The 17,598-nt window shown below is 41.4% G+C and overlaps 2 protein-coding genes across 3 annotated transcripts in view; both read right to left on the bottom strand.

The window, feature by feature from the left end:
• Positions 1-11,190, bottom strand: part of LOC149455651 (cytochrome P450 2C5-like) — a 37,405-nt gene extending 26,215 nt beyond the window's left edge. The window contains exon 1 of one of the 2 annotated variants that reach the window (XM_089686044.1): positions 10,319-11,190. The gene's annotated coding sequence lies outside the window, so the exon portion shown is untranslated. Of the gene's footprint in view, positions 1-3,670; positions 3,787-10,318 lie in introns of those variants that run through there. The other variant, XM_089686043.1, reaches the window with a different exon arrangement.
• Positions 11,191-13,418: 2,228 nt separating this feature from the next.
• The window catches only part of LOC149455650 (cytochrome P450 2C5-like), a 31,670-nt gene continuing 27,490 nt past the window's right edge, over positions 13,419-17,598 (bottom strand). The window contains exon 10 of the mRNA XM_089686042.1: positions 13,419-16,565. Within this exon, the coding sequence (XP_089542168.1) occupies positions 16,387-16,565 (179 nt within the window). The 3' untranslated portion in view covers positions 13,419-16,386. The remainder of the gene's footprint in view (positions 16,566-17,598) is intronic.

The following is a 17,598-nucleotide window of genomic DNA, read 5'->3' as shown; positions in this document are numbered from 1 at the left end:
TCCTCCAGACCAGATTCCTTATAGTGAAGTCCTACAGCTAGTTCCATATCATTCCAGGTCCCCAGGACTGCCTCTGCCTCTCCACCCACCTTTAGGTCACTCTTCTCCAGGGATTGGCCAGGGCATGATAAATATTCAGACTGGCCCCTTGAATCTCCCTCCTTTAATTCTGAAATTTTCTTCCAGAGGCAGGGGGAAGCTATCAAACTCCCAGCCTGTGAAACCCTGAACAGACCAGAACAAACAATCACTGCTCCCTTGACTACAGAAGGAGCCAAAACCAAAATGTTCCTAGTATCCTACACTAAGAGGGGGCTACAAAAGCATAACAAAAGGAAATATTTACTTTTAAATTTGACTACAGTTGTGTAGTGTTAGAATGGCTGTCAGGTTTTTACTGCATTCTGAGCCCGGGTTCACAAATGTATGGGGTCAGTTTCAGTGGCAAGCCTGTTGAGCAGTTCAGGTGTGAATTAGGTGCAAATTGTTAAAGTGTATGACATTGGAAATTGCGCCTGGACCAACCTGAAAATCGTACCTGACTCTTTTTAACCTCCCTAGCGGTCTGATTATGTCAATATTTCTGTGCTCAAAGCGGTACATTATTTTCAATGGAAATATGTTGTTTTTTTATTGTAGGCCTGTAATTCTTAGGAATAACTCACTGAAATCTGTCCGAACAAGAGTCTAGTAAACATCCCGGGTATGATAAAATTTGAAACACGAAATCATAAATTATAATATAATATATAATCATAAAAAATAATAGTATAACAATAATAAATTTGATTCAATAATGTAATCAAACCAAAAACACTGAAATTTGAAATATAGCGCCAAGTTTGCACATCTCTGAGTTCAGTCGCAAAATCTTTTTCAGTGTCTGATGATGAACTTCCCTACGAATCATTATCACTCAATTCTGCAAGTGGTTCTAATTTACTATCGCTGTTCTCTAGCTGATCTAAAATCGCTTTTGACCTAAAGGGACACTTTTTGGACACCATGGACGTTTCTCAGTTCCCAGGCAGAAAGAACAGTAAAAATGCAGGCAGGGCACAGGACAAAGCACTAGGGACAAAATGTATGTGAAATGGTTTGATACAGTAATGTACTACTATCAGATTTTAGTGTATTTAGTGAATGTCAAATTTTTTAATTTTTTTACTTTCCCACCGGTTCCATCCCCCATACGTCCCAACGCTCGCAGGGAATGAAACCCGGAATACGGATGCCGGCATCGGCCGGAGGACATGGCCAGGGATGCTGCAGGGAGGACATTGCGAGAGCGCAGGACAAGGTAAGTGCTGCAGGGATTGCTGGAAAAGCGCTTCAGTGTATTCCCGAGTGTAGCTCGGGGTTACTGCTTCTAGTACTGAAAGTTACCCACGAGCTACACTCGGGAATACCGCCAGGGGGGTTAAATTCGCACTGCAGCCAGCCTGCACATATGTGAACCAGCTCCATAGAGAGACAGTTTGGTTCACATGTCATGCGTATCCGATACGGCTCAAAATGCATCCAATTTACATATATGTGAACAGTGGCTCCATCCTTTGTTAGGGACGTTTGCTTTCTCTAGTTGTCCTGATCACCAATGTCACCAGGAATGAAAATGAGAGTAAATCCAAGAGTTGTAACCAGAACTGGAATCAAAGGGAGATTCTGCAATGGGAATATTTGTTCCTGTGATACATTTCAAAGTGTGGATTTCCCTCACATTGGCAAGATATCCTCTGACTTCCTAATGAGACACAGATGGCCAACAAAATGAAAATGTCAACAGTTTAAATTTTCCAGTATTCTATCCAAAATAAAAAAAAATGTTTTGCTGTTAGTACAATTGAACTTCTGGTTCCACTCCGTGAATTAAAACTTGCTGCCAGGAACTCTTTCAAAGAAATCTGCAGGAGCAAAGGTTACAAAGCTACAGATAACACTAAACAATGACATGGGTGACTGTGCCCATTAACCACTTCCCCTCCAGAGCAAATTTTTCTTTTTTTCATACATGTTAAAAATCAGCATTTTTTTGGCTATGAAATTATTTAAAACCCTCAGAACATTGTATTTTCTGAAATCAGAGACACTGTAGAATAAAATGGTGGTATTTCCAATTTATATGTCCCACAATGTGTTGAACAACTGTTTATATTCAGGAAAAAATATACTAAAAATAATCTTAGTACACCCAAACACCAATTCATTCCCCAATTTATTTGTAAAATTGTTGTTCAACTTCTCACTGCATGTGCGGCGATACCCAGTATACTGTATGTAGGGCAATAGCTTACATGCACATACATACCCTACACTCACGGGAACTTAAGGGTTGATTTACTAAAACTGGAAGGTGCGAAATCTGATGAAGATGTGAAGATGTGCACAGAAACCAATCAGCTTGAGCCTGAGTTCACACTTGTGATTCGCACAGGAACCTCACCGTATTCCTGTGCAAATCACATGCAAATTGGTCCGATTTAAGCCATGCGTTTTGTTTGGCTCAAATCACACCGCATTCGGACCAAAAAGGTGCAGGACACTTTTTTTGGTCTGCACCAGAATTGGATCGCATGGGTTTTCACACCCATGCAATCCGATTCTGCACATCGCACCTTGTTTTGCGGACCAATTTTGGGGTGTTGTTAACTTAACCACTTCAAGTCCAAACACTTTCACCCCCTTCCTGTCCAGGCCAATTTTCAGCTTTCAGTGCTATCACACTTTGAATGATAATTGCGCGATCATGCACCCATAATAATTTTTTAGCATTTTTTTGAGACAGATAAAACTTTATTTTGGCGGTATTTATTCACCACTGGGATTTTTATTTTTTGCTATATAAATGAAAAAGTTCAAACATTTTGAAAAAAAAAAAGTGTTTTTCTTATAAAATTTTGCAAATAAGTAATGTTTCTTCATAAATCTTGGCCAAAATGTATTCATCTATCTTTTTAGTAAAGAAAAAAATAACCCAAATTAGTTTATAATTAAAAATTATAATATTTGAAAAAGTTTTTTTACATTTTTATTTTATTTTTTGATAATATTATTTATATAAGTGATTAACATACACACCCCCAGCGGTCCGCATGAACGGGGTGCGATTGTGTTGCGCTGTAGAATTCACACAGAATCTGCTGCGAATTCCGCACCACATCAGTGTGAACCCAGGCTCCACATCAGTGTGAACCCAGGCTCAAAGTTTTTTCTTGTCAATGCTTAATTGAACAAGCTGAAGGCTGGCCATACATGATACAATTTTCTTGAGATTTTTGGTTTAGATTTACCAAAAACCATATAATAGGAGGTCAAACCTAACAACACTTTCAATTGTATCCAATTAGGCAGGCTCTTGCACTACATAGTTGAAGGTAAATGTAAAGAAAATTGGGTAGAAATTGCCCAGCCTTAGCAGATTGGCTACCATTCACAGCTGCACCAGATCATGCACTCTCGGTTTTAGTAGATCAATCCCTTAGACTTAACATGCATACTGTAGATGAGGTCTTATGAATACTTTGTAAGGGGCAAGATATTGTCTCTGTCTATAGAGTCTATACCTCTTTTAACACAAGAAAAGATCTTCTAAAAACTGCATCTTGGCATTGCATGCTAGTATGAAGTCTATGATCTACATTTGCAGTAGCCGTGTATGTTGTGTACTTACAACTTTGTCAGTGTGTTCATCCAAACGACTTTTGAAGGTCTTCCAGGAATCAGGCACTTCCGGGCGTGTTAGAGGCCTCTCTGTGCTGGATTCAGCAGCTGTATTCCCCCTCCCTCCTCCTACGTCATTGTAGTGTGTGTGTTCTCTCTGCTCAGTCTTCTGTTTGCACTAGACTGAACTGTTCTAGTGGCTATACACACTTCGATAAATGATCAATTCTTTTTCCGATCGATCTCTTCTGATAGGTATAACTAATCTATAGTCAACAACCCATTTGATCATTATGCCACAAATGGGGAAGTGGATTTCGAATGATAGTCAACATACGATCATTATTGTTTGCATCTCCGTTTCAACTATGCAATCTCATAATCTGATCTATTAAAACATGATGGTATTTGGGAACAAAATTTCTCAGTGCTGCAGACTGATGCAAAACGATCAATAATTTTATATCCTTTCCAATGGACTCAGATCTAAAGCAAGTCTAATCGATTGGATAAGAAAACTGAAACATGGATGGCCACCACTTACACCCCTTTGTATCTAAACACAGGATAAGTCATTTGGGAAGTATAATCAACTTTTATGCTGACTAGACCACTTTTTCCTGTGTTTAGATGACCCTGTATTATGTAGCGCCCTCTAGTGGACAGAGTTGTTAAGCGTAGTTAGATGCTTGCTAGAAGCCTGGGTTTAGGAAGATGTTTAGTTCGGGTTAATTTGGAGGCAGGGGTGGACTGACCATTTGGAAACTCGGGCACCGCCCGAGGGCCCGGGGTCAGTAGGGGGCCCCATGAGATGCCCCTGGTACCTTTTTCATAGGCTTTTTTGAGTTTGGGCAAGGACACAGGGGCCCCATGATCCCTTATTGCCTGGGAGCCCCATGAGTTGTTAGTCCGCCCCTGTTTGGAGGGCTCTACAGGTCAGTCCTCTGGTGGCTCCCCATGCTCTAGAAACTTGAAGAAGCTTCTAGAAGTCAGTAGACAGAGGTGAGGAGTGGCTGATCTTCATATCTATGGAAGTCTGACAAATCCCAGGCAGGAGGCCTGGCAGTGTGGCAGACCAGCCCATAAATATGACACAGCCTGGCCAGCAGGGCAGTCGGGTGGAAGATGGAGTGCTGAGAGGTGCTGCTGTGTAGCCCTGGAGGGGTCCCTGGAGAAGGGGGGTTCTACATCCAGGCAGGAGGTTAGAAGCTGAAGGACGAAAGAGGAAAGCTGAAAGAGGGAGCTCTACTGCCGTGCTGTGGGAAGGACAGCCTGCAAAGCTTGGAGAGGTACCATTCCAGATAGAAGGCCTGAAAGCAGTGCTATCCACAGCTGCAGCACAAGGACAGTGTGAGTACCTCTACTCCCTCAGGGCCTAAAAGAGGTCTACTGGATGCAAATTCTTTGCAAGTCCTCATAGGACAGTTCAAAACTTACCCATTCCCTTGTCCTGGGATTACAAACCATAGCCAGGTGGGCTGCTTTTTGTTCACTTAGGGGGCTAAGAGCTCCTACAAGTTGAGATTTTGCTAAAAATCCTCTAATGAGAATTCAAGGCTCCTGCAAGCTGTCACTTTCATAAGACTGTCATGATTCCAGAAGGAACACAGTCAAATATCTGCCATTTTTGAAGTAGTTAGAGAAGAAAATTGTCCTTTTGTGTTATTCTTCAATCAAGCTGGGCATCCTATAACCCCTATACCCTATCCAGGTTGAATTCCCTAACAAATAAAAAAAAAAGCCCATGGACTGCTTCTTATGTCTGGAAAATGCATGTTTTCTGGCTGTGCAGGAGACAAGGGGGACCCAAAGCTACCAGATCTCAAGAGGATAGCTCTACAATTATAACACAGGATTTATATAGCACCAACAGTTTGCACAGTGCTTTACAACATGAGGGCAGACAGTACATTTACAATACACTTCAAGGTAAGAGGGATCAGAAGGCCCTGCTCATTAGAGCTTACAATCTTGGGTCTGGTTCACACCTATGTGTTTTTTGAAGCTTTTTGCAGAACTGCACTATAGTCCATTTAACATGGTTTCCAATGGGACACGTTCACATCAATGTTTTTTTCAAACATTTGCAAAATGGTGCATTTTTGGTTCAAAAGACTTCAATGGAGATACTGCAGAAAAGCTGGTAGTATGTTTTTGACACATTTTGCAATTTTTAGTCTGCCCAACAACAAATTGTCCAAAGAAAAAGAAAGAAAACGCAAAATGCAAAACTCATCAAAAAAGTCATAAAAAATGCGTGTTCAAAAATGCAAAACACTGTAGAAATGGATAAAAATGCAAACTGCATAGGTGTGAATCAAGCCTTAAAGGGAATGTCAAGTGATACAGAAGGTAATAACTGTGGGGAATGAGTTGATGGAGAAATAAAAGTACAGTTATTAGGTGGAGGCAGGATAGGCCTCTCCGAAGACAAGGGCTTTCAGGGATCACCTTAAAGTGGATAAAGTAGGAGATAGCTAAACAGACTGGGGTAGGGAGTTCCAGATGGCAGAAAAGGTTTGGGAGAAGTCCTGCAGGCGAGCATAGGAGGAGGAAACAAAGGAGATGGAAAGCAAAAAGTCTTGGGAGGAACAAAGAGAACGATTGGTTGGCATTTTGAAACAAGGTTATTGATGTAGCTGGGGGCAGGGGCGGACTGGCCATGGAAACTCGGGCACTGCCCGAGGGCCCGCTGTCAGTAGGGGGCCCCCATGAGATGCCCCTGGTACCTTTTTCATAGGCTTTTTTGGAGTATGGGCAGGAACACAGGGGCCCCATGATCCCCTAATTGCCCGGGGGCCCCATGAGTTGTCAGTCTGCCCCTGGCTGGGGGATTTGATGTATTTCTATGACATACGTCTTTTTGTGCATTTCAACACATGAAAATGCAAAGGGATGAAATAGGTCATAGGGCTCATTTACACCACCTGTGTTCAGTGTGCAGTTCTGCATTTGCACTTACATGCATTTGTCATGCATTTGCAGCACGTTTGTGTTGCATCTGCAGGCATTATTTATACTTTTTTCTTTCTAGTAGTGGCATTTGTGCGCATGTTACAAAAGCTCGACGTCTGCGCAGATTCAAAGCACACTGCCTCCTGGTAGAGCTATGATATAGCAATCCCAGGAGGCAGCAAGGCATATAGGTAACAAAAATAATATATACTTTTTTTTACATTTTTGTAAGAGGGAAGGGGGAGTTCCAGTCACACTGCAAAAAAAATAAAAGTCAGCAGCTACAAAAACTGTAGCTTCTAACTTGTAAAAAATGTCCACTCACCTGTCCCTCCATCCTGCAGTATCCTCCCCACAGCCCATTTTACTGGTCAGCTGGTGTTCCCGGTGCCGACATCTTCAGTGTGGGCAACCAGCTGTGACAGCTTGCAGCTTCACAGCTGAGTGCCCACTGCACATGCGATGCGCTTTGTGAATGGTCCCGTAGTCTTCTGGGACCTTTCACGTGTTCCAGAAGACTACGGGCGGGAGGACAACTTCCGCTTTGGACCCTGCCCCCACTCCCCAAAGGTGCCAATAATTAATGAGGAGCGGGGGAACCAGTCTTTAAAGAAGAACTTCCCCTTTTGGGTGGAGCTCCACTTTAAGTTCTGCTTTAACTGCTTCCCCGCTGCCCTATAGCAAAAATGCTGCAACAGGGCAGCAGGGCTGAACAAAATCATGTATATATATGTTATTTTGCATTTCCTACCTGCTCTGCCATTGGTGGCTACAGCTGTCGATCACCTGGTCCCGGCCAGAGATTCCCCGCCGGTACCCGGCGATCGCTGAGGAACACTGACAGGGGAGAGATCTGTTTGTAAACAATACAGATCTCTCCCCTGTCAGCACTAGCATGCTTCTTTGTTTAGCTCTGCACAGCATTGCAATACAAAGCAGCATGCTTACCTATTAAAACAGAACACAGTTAACCCTTTGATCGCCCCAGATGTTAACCCGTTCCTGCCCAGTGTCATTAGTACAGTGTCAGTGCTTTTTATTAGCACTGATCACTGTATTAGCGTCACTGGGCATATTAGTGGCAGTTAGTGAGTTACCCCCCAGTGTCAGAATGGCCGCCGCAGTCCCACTATAAGTCGCTGATTGCCGCCATTACTAGTATAAAAAAAATCCAGTATATATACCGCCATTTGTAGACCCTATAACTGTCACGTAAACCAATTTACATGTATTGGGATTTTTTTTAGTAAAGACATGTAGCAGAATACATTTTGGACTAAATTTATGATGAAATTTGAGTTTTGAAATTTTTTACTGGATATGTTTTATAGGAAAAAGTCAAAAATATATATTTTTTTTTTCAAAATTGTTGGTCTTTTTTTGTCTATAGTGCAAAAAATAAAAAACAGAGGCGATCAAATACCACTGAAAGAAAACTCAATTTTTGAAAATAAAGGACATATATTTCATTTGGTTGCAGTATTGCATGACTGTGCAATTGTCAGTTAAAGTAACACAGCATTGTATCGCAAAAAATGGCCTGGCTAAGAGCGGGGTAAATCCTCTGAAGGGCTAGTGGCAGGGGCGGACTGACAACTCATGGGGCCCCTGGGCAATAGGAAATCATGGGGCCCCTGTGTCCTTGCCCAAACTCAAAAACGCCTATGAAAAAGGTACCAGGGGCATTTCATGGGGCCCCCTACTGACCCCGGGACCTGGGGCAGTGCCCGAGTTTCCAAATGGTCAGTCCGCCCCTGGCTAGTGGTTAAGTAACTTTCAGGCCAAAAATGCACATTTTAGTATGTAAGTGAAAAAAAGAATTGATTTGAAGGGTTAAATAACTTAAATACATCTATAACCTTTCCCATCTATATAAATCTACTAATTGCATGTTCATTGGATAATGTAACTATGCAACCTCAAATACATTCCTTTATACACTGTTTTCCATCTTATTGTATATATTTGTTACAATGTTTTACCAGACAAGAAGTGAGGGATGACTTGCAATAGTAACACAGACAGTAATGCATGCTTTTGTTTATGAGTAGAGGAAGGATAGAACTTCTGTCAGCTTTTTATTTTTCATCTCTATTGTCTCTTGTCTCTATGGAAAATTTTCCCTCACTTCCTATCTGGTGAAACCATTGTCAGCAGGACAAAAAGTGAAGGGTAATCTATGTTTACTGTAAAGCAGGCCAGAGAGGAGTTGAAAAAGAACAAAATTCATGTCATCATTTGTTTTTTGCATCATTAGTGTGCCGGCTGTGGCACGCAATTTTCATGATGCAAACGAAAGTGCCTGATCTAACATGCTGTCTGGAGTGTTGTATTGGATAAGCAGGGGAAACAAGTGGAACATCGTGAATGTGCCAAATTCACGTATAAGCAGAGTCAAGTCACAAGCTGGGGCCAGTAACTGCTGAGCAAAAAGGCACCAAATTGTAGGCAGGATCAAAGTCAGGAGTAAGCAGGGGTCAGTAGTGATAGAAAAATACAAAGTTAATAAGCAGAATCTTAGTCAGAAGTCCAGGCCAAGCTCAGTAACGATATACAGTTAACATAAGCAGACAAAGGTAATCCAAAAACAGGTCAGGTGAAAGCCCGGTCAAGTATCAGGATCAGGAACACAGGAGAAAGACTGAAAACCATTCAGCAACACTCTTGCACAGAGTTCAGGTTTAAATAGCTTACTTGGACATGCTCGAATGTCTGCTAGTACACGCACATGTGCTTGTGCATGTACGTGTGCGCAACAATGCTTGTGCAGTTAGGCTTCTATGCCTGTAAACATGTGCATGCTTATGTGCTACAAGCCAGCGGATGGAACAAGCCTGCCTTTTAGTTACACAAAACCACAGGTTTTCATTGTGCACCATCACGACCTAATAGCCGCCAGCATTCTGACAACCAAAGACATCATCAGTTGATAAGGAGGATGTCAGCTGCCTGCACAGCAACCTAGTTTGACCCTCCCCTGCCCCTCTCCATCAGCGCTGGGGTCACATTAGCTCAGTGATGGAGAAAAACTGAGTGAGAAGAGAAACACTGGAATACTACTCAGTATCAATGTGCAAAAGTGTATTTGCTTTGGAAGAATAAATCACCTCTAATGTTGGGAGTCATACATGTGTGGATGTTGCTGCGTTATATAAAACTATTAGAATAGTTTTTAGCATTTTAGAATGGGGTGCTTCGAAACTGTCCATAATTTTAAAGGGTGCCTTGACTGAAAAAGGTTGAGAAACATTGCACTAGACAAGAGGCTGGCACAAGGTTCCTGACACTAGCTGAGAACTTTTAGATGTCTTCCTCAGGAACAAGAATACACACTGCTATACGGATTGTTAAAGAAAAAAATGGCACTCACATACACACACAAAGGTTGAACTGGATGGACCTTATAAACTATGTAACCATGCTCTCTCCAGATCTCCTACAATACAACAACCCACGTGTTTACTAGGTGCTCCAGGTTGGCATCACTGGATGTATACTTTTTGTATTTTATTAAAGAAAAAATACAAGATCAGCAGTTATGCACAAATGTGCTCTCTGCTCATTTTAGATCTGCCTTGACCTGCATGGATCAGTTAATGCATCCCTATTGGTTACTGTAAAATCATAAAGTGAAAAAATAAGAAGCATAAAAACTAAAATGAGTGTCTACCTCTAAATTACATGACTGCTGTAACAGTCTTACCTTAATGCAACAGTTGAGACACACTTCAGCCTCCAAGTAACTCACAGTATATGTCCTCAAGGACTCCACTTCTAGGTCAGGACATGACAGTGACAGGATGCTGTCATGTAGGCGGTCGGCAGCCGAGTGGAGGGGGGCCGGGTTCAGGTTGCGGAGCTTGCAGCTGGCGATGGTCTGGCGCCTTGGGGGAAGGGGAGTTAGGGGAAGGGGAGATGGAGAACGTGAGGAGGTGGTGGTCGGAGAGAGGGAAGGGGGTGTTAGTGAACTGGTTGAGGGTACAGAGGTGGGAGAAGACGAGGTCCAGGGTGTTCCCATCGATGTGGGTGGAGGATTGAGTGTACTGTGTGAGCACGTAGGAGGAGGTTAGGTGGAGCAGTTGGGAAGTAGCCGGGTTGTTTTCGTTGATGGGGATATTGAAGTCCCCAAGGATGATGGTCGGTAGCTCAGAGGAGAGGAAGAAGAGAAGCCAGGTGGCGAAGTCATCCAGGAAGCGGGGTATGGATCCGGGAGGCCTGTAGATCACTGCGATCCTTAGGGGGGTGGGGGAGAAGAGCCGGATGCAGTGAGTCTCGAAGAAGGAGAAGGATAGAGAGGGGGGGTTAGGGAGGACCTGGAAGGTGCTCAGCGGTGATAGGAGCAAGCCGACACCACCACCTCTGCGACCGCTCGGTCTAGGTGAATGGGTCCAGATGAGACCTCCATGGGTGAGTGCCACAGGGGAGGTAGTCAGTGGCCTGTACCCAGGTTTCGGTGACCGCTAGGAGGGAATGGGAGATAAAGAGGTCATGGATGGCGGTAAGCTTGTTGCAATGAAAGAAGACCAAGGGCTTTCAGATTCTCCAGACGTCCTCAGCATCCATCAGCTAGACCCAGACTTCACTTCCTCCTCAGCACAGGAACTCCTCCCCTTTCCGAGAGGGTTTGTGATGCAGTAAGTAATTTCCTAATTGCAGCCTCAAACCTGTATTTACAGTTCACTATGACCCTTCTGAGGGTCCTACTCAACCCCTAAATTAGCATTCATTAAACTTTATAAGGTAAATAAGTATTGGTTCTGTCTTAGCAAACTTGATTCTCGTACTTTGCTGCCATCTACTGACCAAAGAGCATATTACAGGCACATTATAATTTAACATTGGACAGCAGTATTTATCCATGCGTCACACCCTTACAGCAAATCGAGCGGGCGTTCAGGAGTGCAACCGAGAGAGGGGGGATGGATGCAGGGAGGAGGGGTACAGGTATGAGGTTGAGGGGGTTGCAGCGGCTGGCAGGAGCAGGGGGGTCCCTAGGGGGGGTGAGGTGGTGAGGGGCCAGGGTTCGTGGAGATGTCCCCAGTGGATAGGGGAAGGAGGAGGGCGAGGAAGGTGGCGTGGGAACGGGAAGTGCAGGAGCGTGTGGGTCTGATAGTGGTGGCACGTGGGTCGATGGGGGAGTGGAGTAGCAGGAGGAGGTGGTGAGTGCCATAGTGGGGAGAGGGAGAAGTGAAGGGGCAATGTAACCTTACATTGGTAGTCAGTTGAGAAATATCCCCTTACGTTGGTAATCAGCAGAGATATATCCCCTTACATTGGTGATCAGCTGAGAAATATCCCCTTACATTGGTAGTCAGCTGAGAAATATCCCCTTACGTTGGTAGTCAGTTGAGAAATATCCCCTTACATTGGTAGTCAGTGGAGAAATATCCCCTTACATTGGTAGTCAGTGGAAAAATATCTCCTTACATTGGTAGTCAGCTGAGAGATATTCCCTTACAATGATGGTCAGTGGAAAATTATCCTGTTACATTGATGGTCAGTGGATAAATGATCCCATTACATTGTTGATGAGTAAATGCCCTTTAAAATGATGGTCAATGGGAACATTCCCTAATACAGATGGTCACTCAAGAAATGATACCTTACATTAGAAGTCAGTAAAAAAGTTTTCTCTTATGCTGGTGGTTAGTAGAGAGATGCTCCCTCACATTGGTGGTCAGTGGAGAGATGCTTTCTTACATTGGTGGTCAGTGGAGAGATGCTTTCTTACATTGGTGGTCAGTGGAGAGATGCTTTCTTACATTGGTGGTCAGTGGAGAGATGCTTTCTTACATTGGTGGTCAGTGGACTGCCTTACAATGGTGGTCAGTAGAGATGTACCCCTTTACATTAGTGGTCAGTAGAAAAATGCCCCATTACATTGGTAGTCAATGGAGACTGTGGTAGAAATGTTGAAGTCCTGCTGTTCTTAGGGAAGTAAGCCTGTGAATGCATATGCAGAGAAATATTTCCGTGAATATTTCTGGTTTCACTAGAAGTGTAGCTGACATTTTATACATTCTGTAGAAATAGGTCACCCATTAGTCAATAACAGATAAGAAGGACAGCAAGGTATACAATATTTGTCTGGTAGCTGGTACACAATGCTCAGTCTTGATTGGTGTATTTCTTATACAAATTACATTTGTTTCATCAAGCAAGAGACCCTTTGAAGACATTAGGACAATTGTATAGTATTAGTTACTGTATATTAGTAATTGCTCCTATTTTGTTAGAGAAGACATTGGTTCAAACATTGCTAGAAGTCTGGCCTTACTTTCAGACAGCAGCACATACCTTCAATGGTTAGAGACACTTTTCAGAACAATAGTTTGACCTTGTCATCTGTTTCAGTTTTTCTACCAAGGGACTAGATAGAGAGTGAATTTCACAAATATTAATTCCTAGTAAAATGTCAAAATTCAACTTCTATTACATAACTAGACCCAATACATACATACAGTAGGTGGTCACATAAATGGTTACATTGGTAGTCAGTAAAAAGTTGCCGGGCAGTGGGAAAAAATGGATAAAGCAAAAAAGTAACAGTCTTCTTGCATCTTTGCAGCTCTACTGCTGTGTATACAAATGATTGAAATGTCACTTTGAGTCATTTTTGTAGAGTTAAAAGCACCATTTTTCACAGTTTACCTGGACTTTCTCTTTGAAGCAGGCTTTACAATAGAAAGCATTGTCAAAACATTTTTAAAAGTCACTAATACTTTACTTATATATTACTTTGTAGAAAATTTTGTTTTGAGGCTTTTATTTGCTAAGATAATGAAAGCCAAACCATTACTCTCTTTAGTTTTTCAGTATTTTTTATTTGGGAACAATCACAGAACAGCTCAGTTAGCAACCTACAGTATAAATGTAGGCATTAATACAATTGTCTATCAAGATACAAAATACATAACAGAGATAACTTGGAAATGAGTTTTTCCAGACATTGATTATTACCATATAGAGGGTAATAATGCTAGGATTTTAAAGGCTTCAAGAATGCTTCAAGAATCTGTACTAAATTGCCAATATACTGTACACTAGTATTCCATTCAGTGTAATTCAGGGTTTTTTTCTCAGAGAATAGGTGCAGCCCCTTACCCACCTCTGAGCACCCTTCCTTGGTTCCAACCCCCCACCCACTTCCTAGTACCGCCCATTTTAGAGGATAAAGAACCAAGTGTCCATGTGTAGCACCAAGTCATTTGTATGGAACTGGTTAATGATCACAAGAAAAGCGGTAAAATTGATCCCCTTCAGCTAGCCACAATAGACCCCCAGCAATAATAGACCCCCCAGCAACAATAGATATCCTGCCACAAAATACCCCCCAGCATTAATAGATCCACTCAGCAACAATAGACCCTTGCCAGCAACAACAGATCTTCCAGCAGCCAGCATCAATAGACCCTCCAGCAGCCAACAACAATAGACCCCTCCCTCATCAGTAGATCCCTCCAGCAACAATTGACCCCAAAGAAACATAAGATCACTCTGGCAACAACATCTCCACAGTAATAATAGATCCCCATCAACAATGGATTCCCTGCAACAACAAATCCACCCCAGCAATATTAGACCTTTGCCAGCAACAATAGATCCCACAGCAGACCGTATCAATAGACACTCCAGCACATTTCAGCACCCCTTGCCATTACATAAATTCAGTGCTGGAGGTGCCAGAACTGCATTCCCCCTGAAAAAAAGCACTGAGTGTACTTTACCTTTATGCTGTCACATTTGTCTGAACTTCTGAGTGATGGTGCAAGACTGGTAGATGGTGCCATCTGTCAGCTGTGTGGTCATACCCACTCCTATGACTGTTGATGGAGATCATTCCTGCTGAGTAACTGATGATGCCAATCTTAATGCAGAACAAGCTTCATGAACCCAGCAGAAGTAATCTCTATCTCCAGGTAGGAAAAAAACATTATTGTTTATAAACTAGAGCAGAAAGGAAAACCAGTTTCATAGACTAGAAGCTTCAAATATTCAGTTCAGTGTGCCCTGAGATTACCCTCCTTTGATACAGTGAAGGAAAAATGTATTTGATCTTGTATTTGAGTTTGGAATCTGATTGATTGCTCCTGTGGACAGGTGTCTTTTATACAGGTAACAAAATGAGCTTAAAAGCACTCCTTTTAAGAGTGCTTCTAATCTCAGTTTGTTACCTGTATGAAAGACACCTGGTAGCCAGAAATCCTGCTGAATGATAGGGGATCAAATACTTATTTCCCTCATGAACATGCAAATCAGAGCATCATTTGTTAGACATGCATTTCTTTTGAATTTTTTGTTGCTATTCTGTCTCTCAGTGTTACAATCCACCTACCATTCGATTTTTAGACTGATCATTTCTTTTTGAGTGGGCAAATACTTTTATCACCTTTTATTTATAATTCTGTATTATATAGTTTTTGGACTTGAGAGACACTGGACATTATATATATATATTTTTTAATTTTTATCTTATTTTATTTATTGTGAGTGACTTTATGATTATATATTTTTTTTGTATGGGCACATTATTATTATTTTTGAGGGTTATCACGGAATGCTGGATGAATACTGCCTAGGGTTTATTCATTTATTTTATTTATTTCATCTTTTAGGGTTTGATTTAGTAGTGTGTGGGTTTCTGTGATTCCTAACAGAATTGTTATATGATTATTGGCACTTTCAAGGGTGAAAGTTTTTCTATTTTTGGATTGTAGTTAATTGTCAGGTTGGATTGAGGAGATACCGTATTTCATGTTTATATGGGTATAAATTACACTTTAAAACAGGATAGGCAAAAAATGACCAATATGTCTGGTTGGCCTATTATTTCCTATTAGCAGCCATTTTGGCATTTGAAACCAATAAATAAAATGAGCATAGGCTATATTTGGAGATCTGAACATCCCTGCCGCCGGAAAATTTAGAAACATTTAGAATGTTGGGAATAGAGTTCTATTGTAGCATTACAACCTCATATATCATTTGTTGTTTCTGGTAACTAAAGGTATATGAAATAAAATTAAAAAATACTTTGATGTGGACTTCAGTGAAAAGTCCATTTTGGTGCTTCACAGAATTATTAGGATCAGTAAAGTAATATTTTCCATTGGGCCACTAGTATTTAACAACATTTTAATTGTATACATAAATCACACAATTTAACTTCTCTTATTTCTACCCTTTTGGTCTGATAAATTAAAATAATTTTGTTATATCTGTTTGATTAGTGCAAAACCATACGTTGATCCTGCCAGGAATTTATTGAGCTTGTAAATTTCCGTACACTCTGCCTGTGCTGCACTTTTATCACTTACTGGTGTTCCCAGTCCTGTCCAGTTCTCATTGTGGACTGAAGAACACCTCACCATTGTGTTATTGCATGAGGATAAAATAGGCATTCTGTATTCTAACATGCTTCCTGTCCTAGGGTGACAATGCTGCTCCCCCATAGATACGGGAGGACAGGAAGTATGTTCCTGGCAGGATTACCAAGTGAAAATAAAGGAAAAAGCCTGAAAATAGAAAACAGCCACCACATCAAAGAACTGGTAGGTTGCCATATATTATATATTTATTATTAGATATTCTTTAAGCTGCATATTTAGGAATCATGTATCTGTACTCCTAGTTTGCACAACTAGTTAAAAGTGTTGAGGTTCATCCTCATATTGTAGTTGGTCTGGAGATTCCAAAACGTATTTGGAAAGTCTCTGTGTTATCAGCCAGATAAATATAAAGTCATTTGTTTCACATGGCCATGATCCAATATTACCCACGGAACACAGCACAAATTTTATGACTCATAGGGCTCCGTGTGAACCCAACTGCTGCTTCCAAGTCCAACTTAGTTCCGGGAGGAGCATGGAAAGTGAAGTTCTGTAGAAGCCTCACAAAGAACAGAAACATTTCCATTTTGGCCAATGTCTCACCAGCACAGCTTCTTTTTCCTATTAAATATAGGAGATACAATATAAGGTTATTAGAATTGGAATTCTGTACCCACTTGTGTAAATTATAAGGATATTAGGGTTCACTGAGGGGTTTAGTGGCTAAATAAACCTCATTCAAGTTACTCTGAAGTGAATCCTAGTATCCTTGAAGGCTACAGGTGATACATTATTCCTTAAAATATAGTTACAAAAACTTACAATACAGACTGACTTTGAGGAACATATAAACTGATAAAGAGACATCACTACAGATATATCTGATCAAATGTGATATATAGCAATCCCCATCCATTGCTGTGTCAAGATGCACTCAACTTGACCAATGCATGATCTCTACTCATTTACATATCAATGTATCATCTATATTCATTGGACATATGATCACCTTAAAATGAACACACTGACTGGCAGAGCTTAGTGCAAGCAGACAAACCTGTATTCAGTTTTTCAGAAATGTCGGAATGTGCTGCTTATACAAATATAAGTTTCAGGAAGTTCAATAACCAAGACATCAATAGCAAATATTTTACATACTATACCATAATGTGATGGCAGGACATTAGTCATTTCCACTTCCACCAAACCCCTCCAAATTCTGGTAAATGGATGAATGGCAGTGGACGGAGTTTCCTGCAAAGCTGGAAGGAGCCTAAAGGCTATTTCCAGCTTTGCTATCAGTTTAAATAGTTTTTTTGGGCCAAGCTGGCCTAAACAAACTATTTCCTTTACTAATACTGTACATCACATTGAGTCCCAATGTGTTACTGTGCCTTTAAGGAACATTGAGCTACTACCTACAAGCAAACCTGCCCTTAATGTAACCTCTGTTATATGTACTCCAATTTGGAGACTCAAAACTATAAAGTTAGGACCACAGTATACAGAGAAGCCTTGGCGAGGCACTGTGGCTTTCACATATATTTGCAAATGTGTGCAGCTACCAAACCAATGTTTTAACATGAACTGTTAGACAGTTGTGTTTGTTGTTTGAAAAGTAGAACCAAGGAAGACAAAATTTAAACAGAATAAA

The sequence above is a fragment of the Staurois parvus genome, unplaced genomic scaffold (assembly GCF_062004578.1).
Source record: "Staurois parvus isolate SC_StPar_1 unplaced genomic scaffold, SC_StPar_1.0 ptg000390l, whole genome shotgun sequence".
Lineage (NCBI taxonomy): Eukaryota > Metazoa > Chordata > Amphibia > Anura > Ranidae > Staurois > Staurois parvus.
The sequence above is the reverse complement of the archived record's forward strand: the minus strand, read 5'-3'. Positions and strand labels throughout refer to the sequence as shown.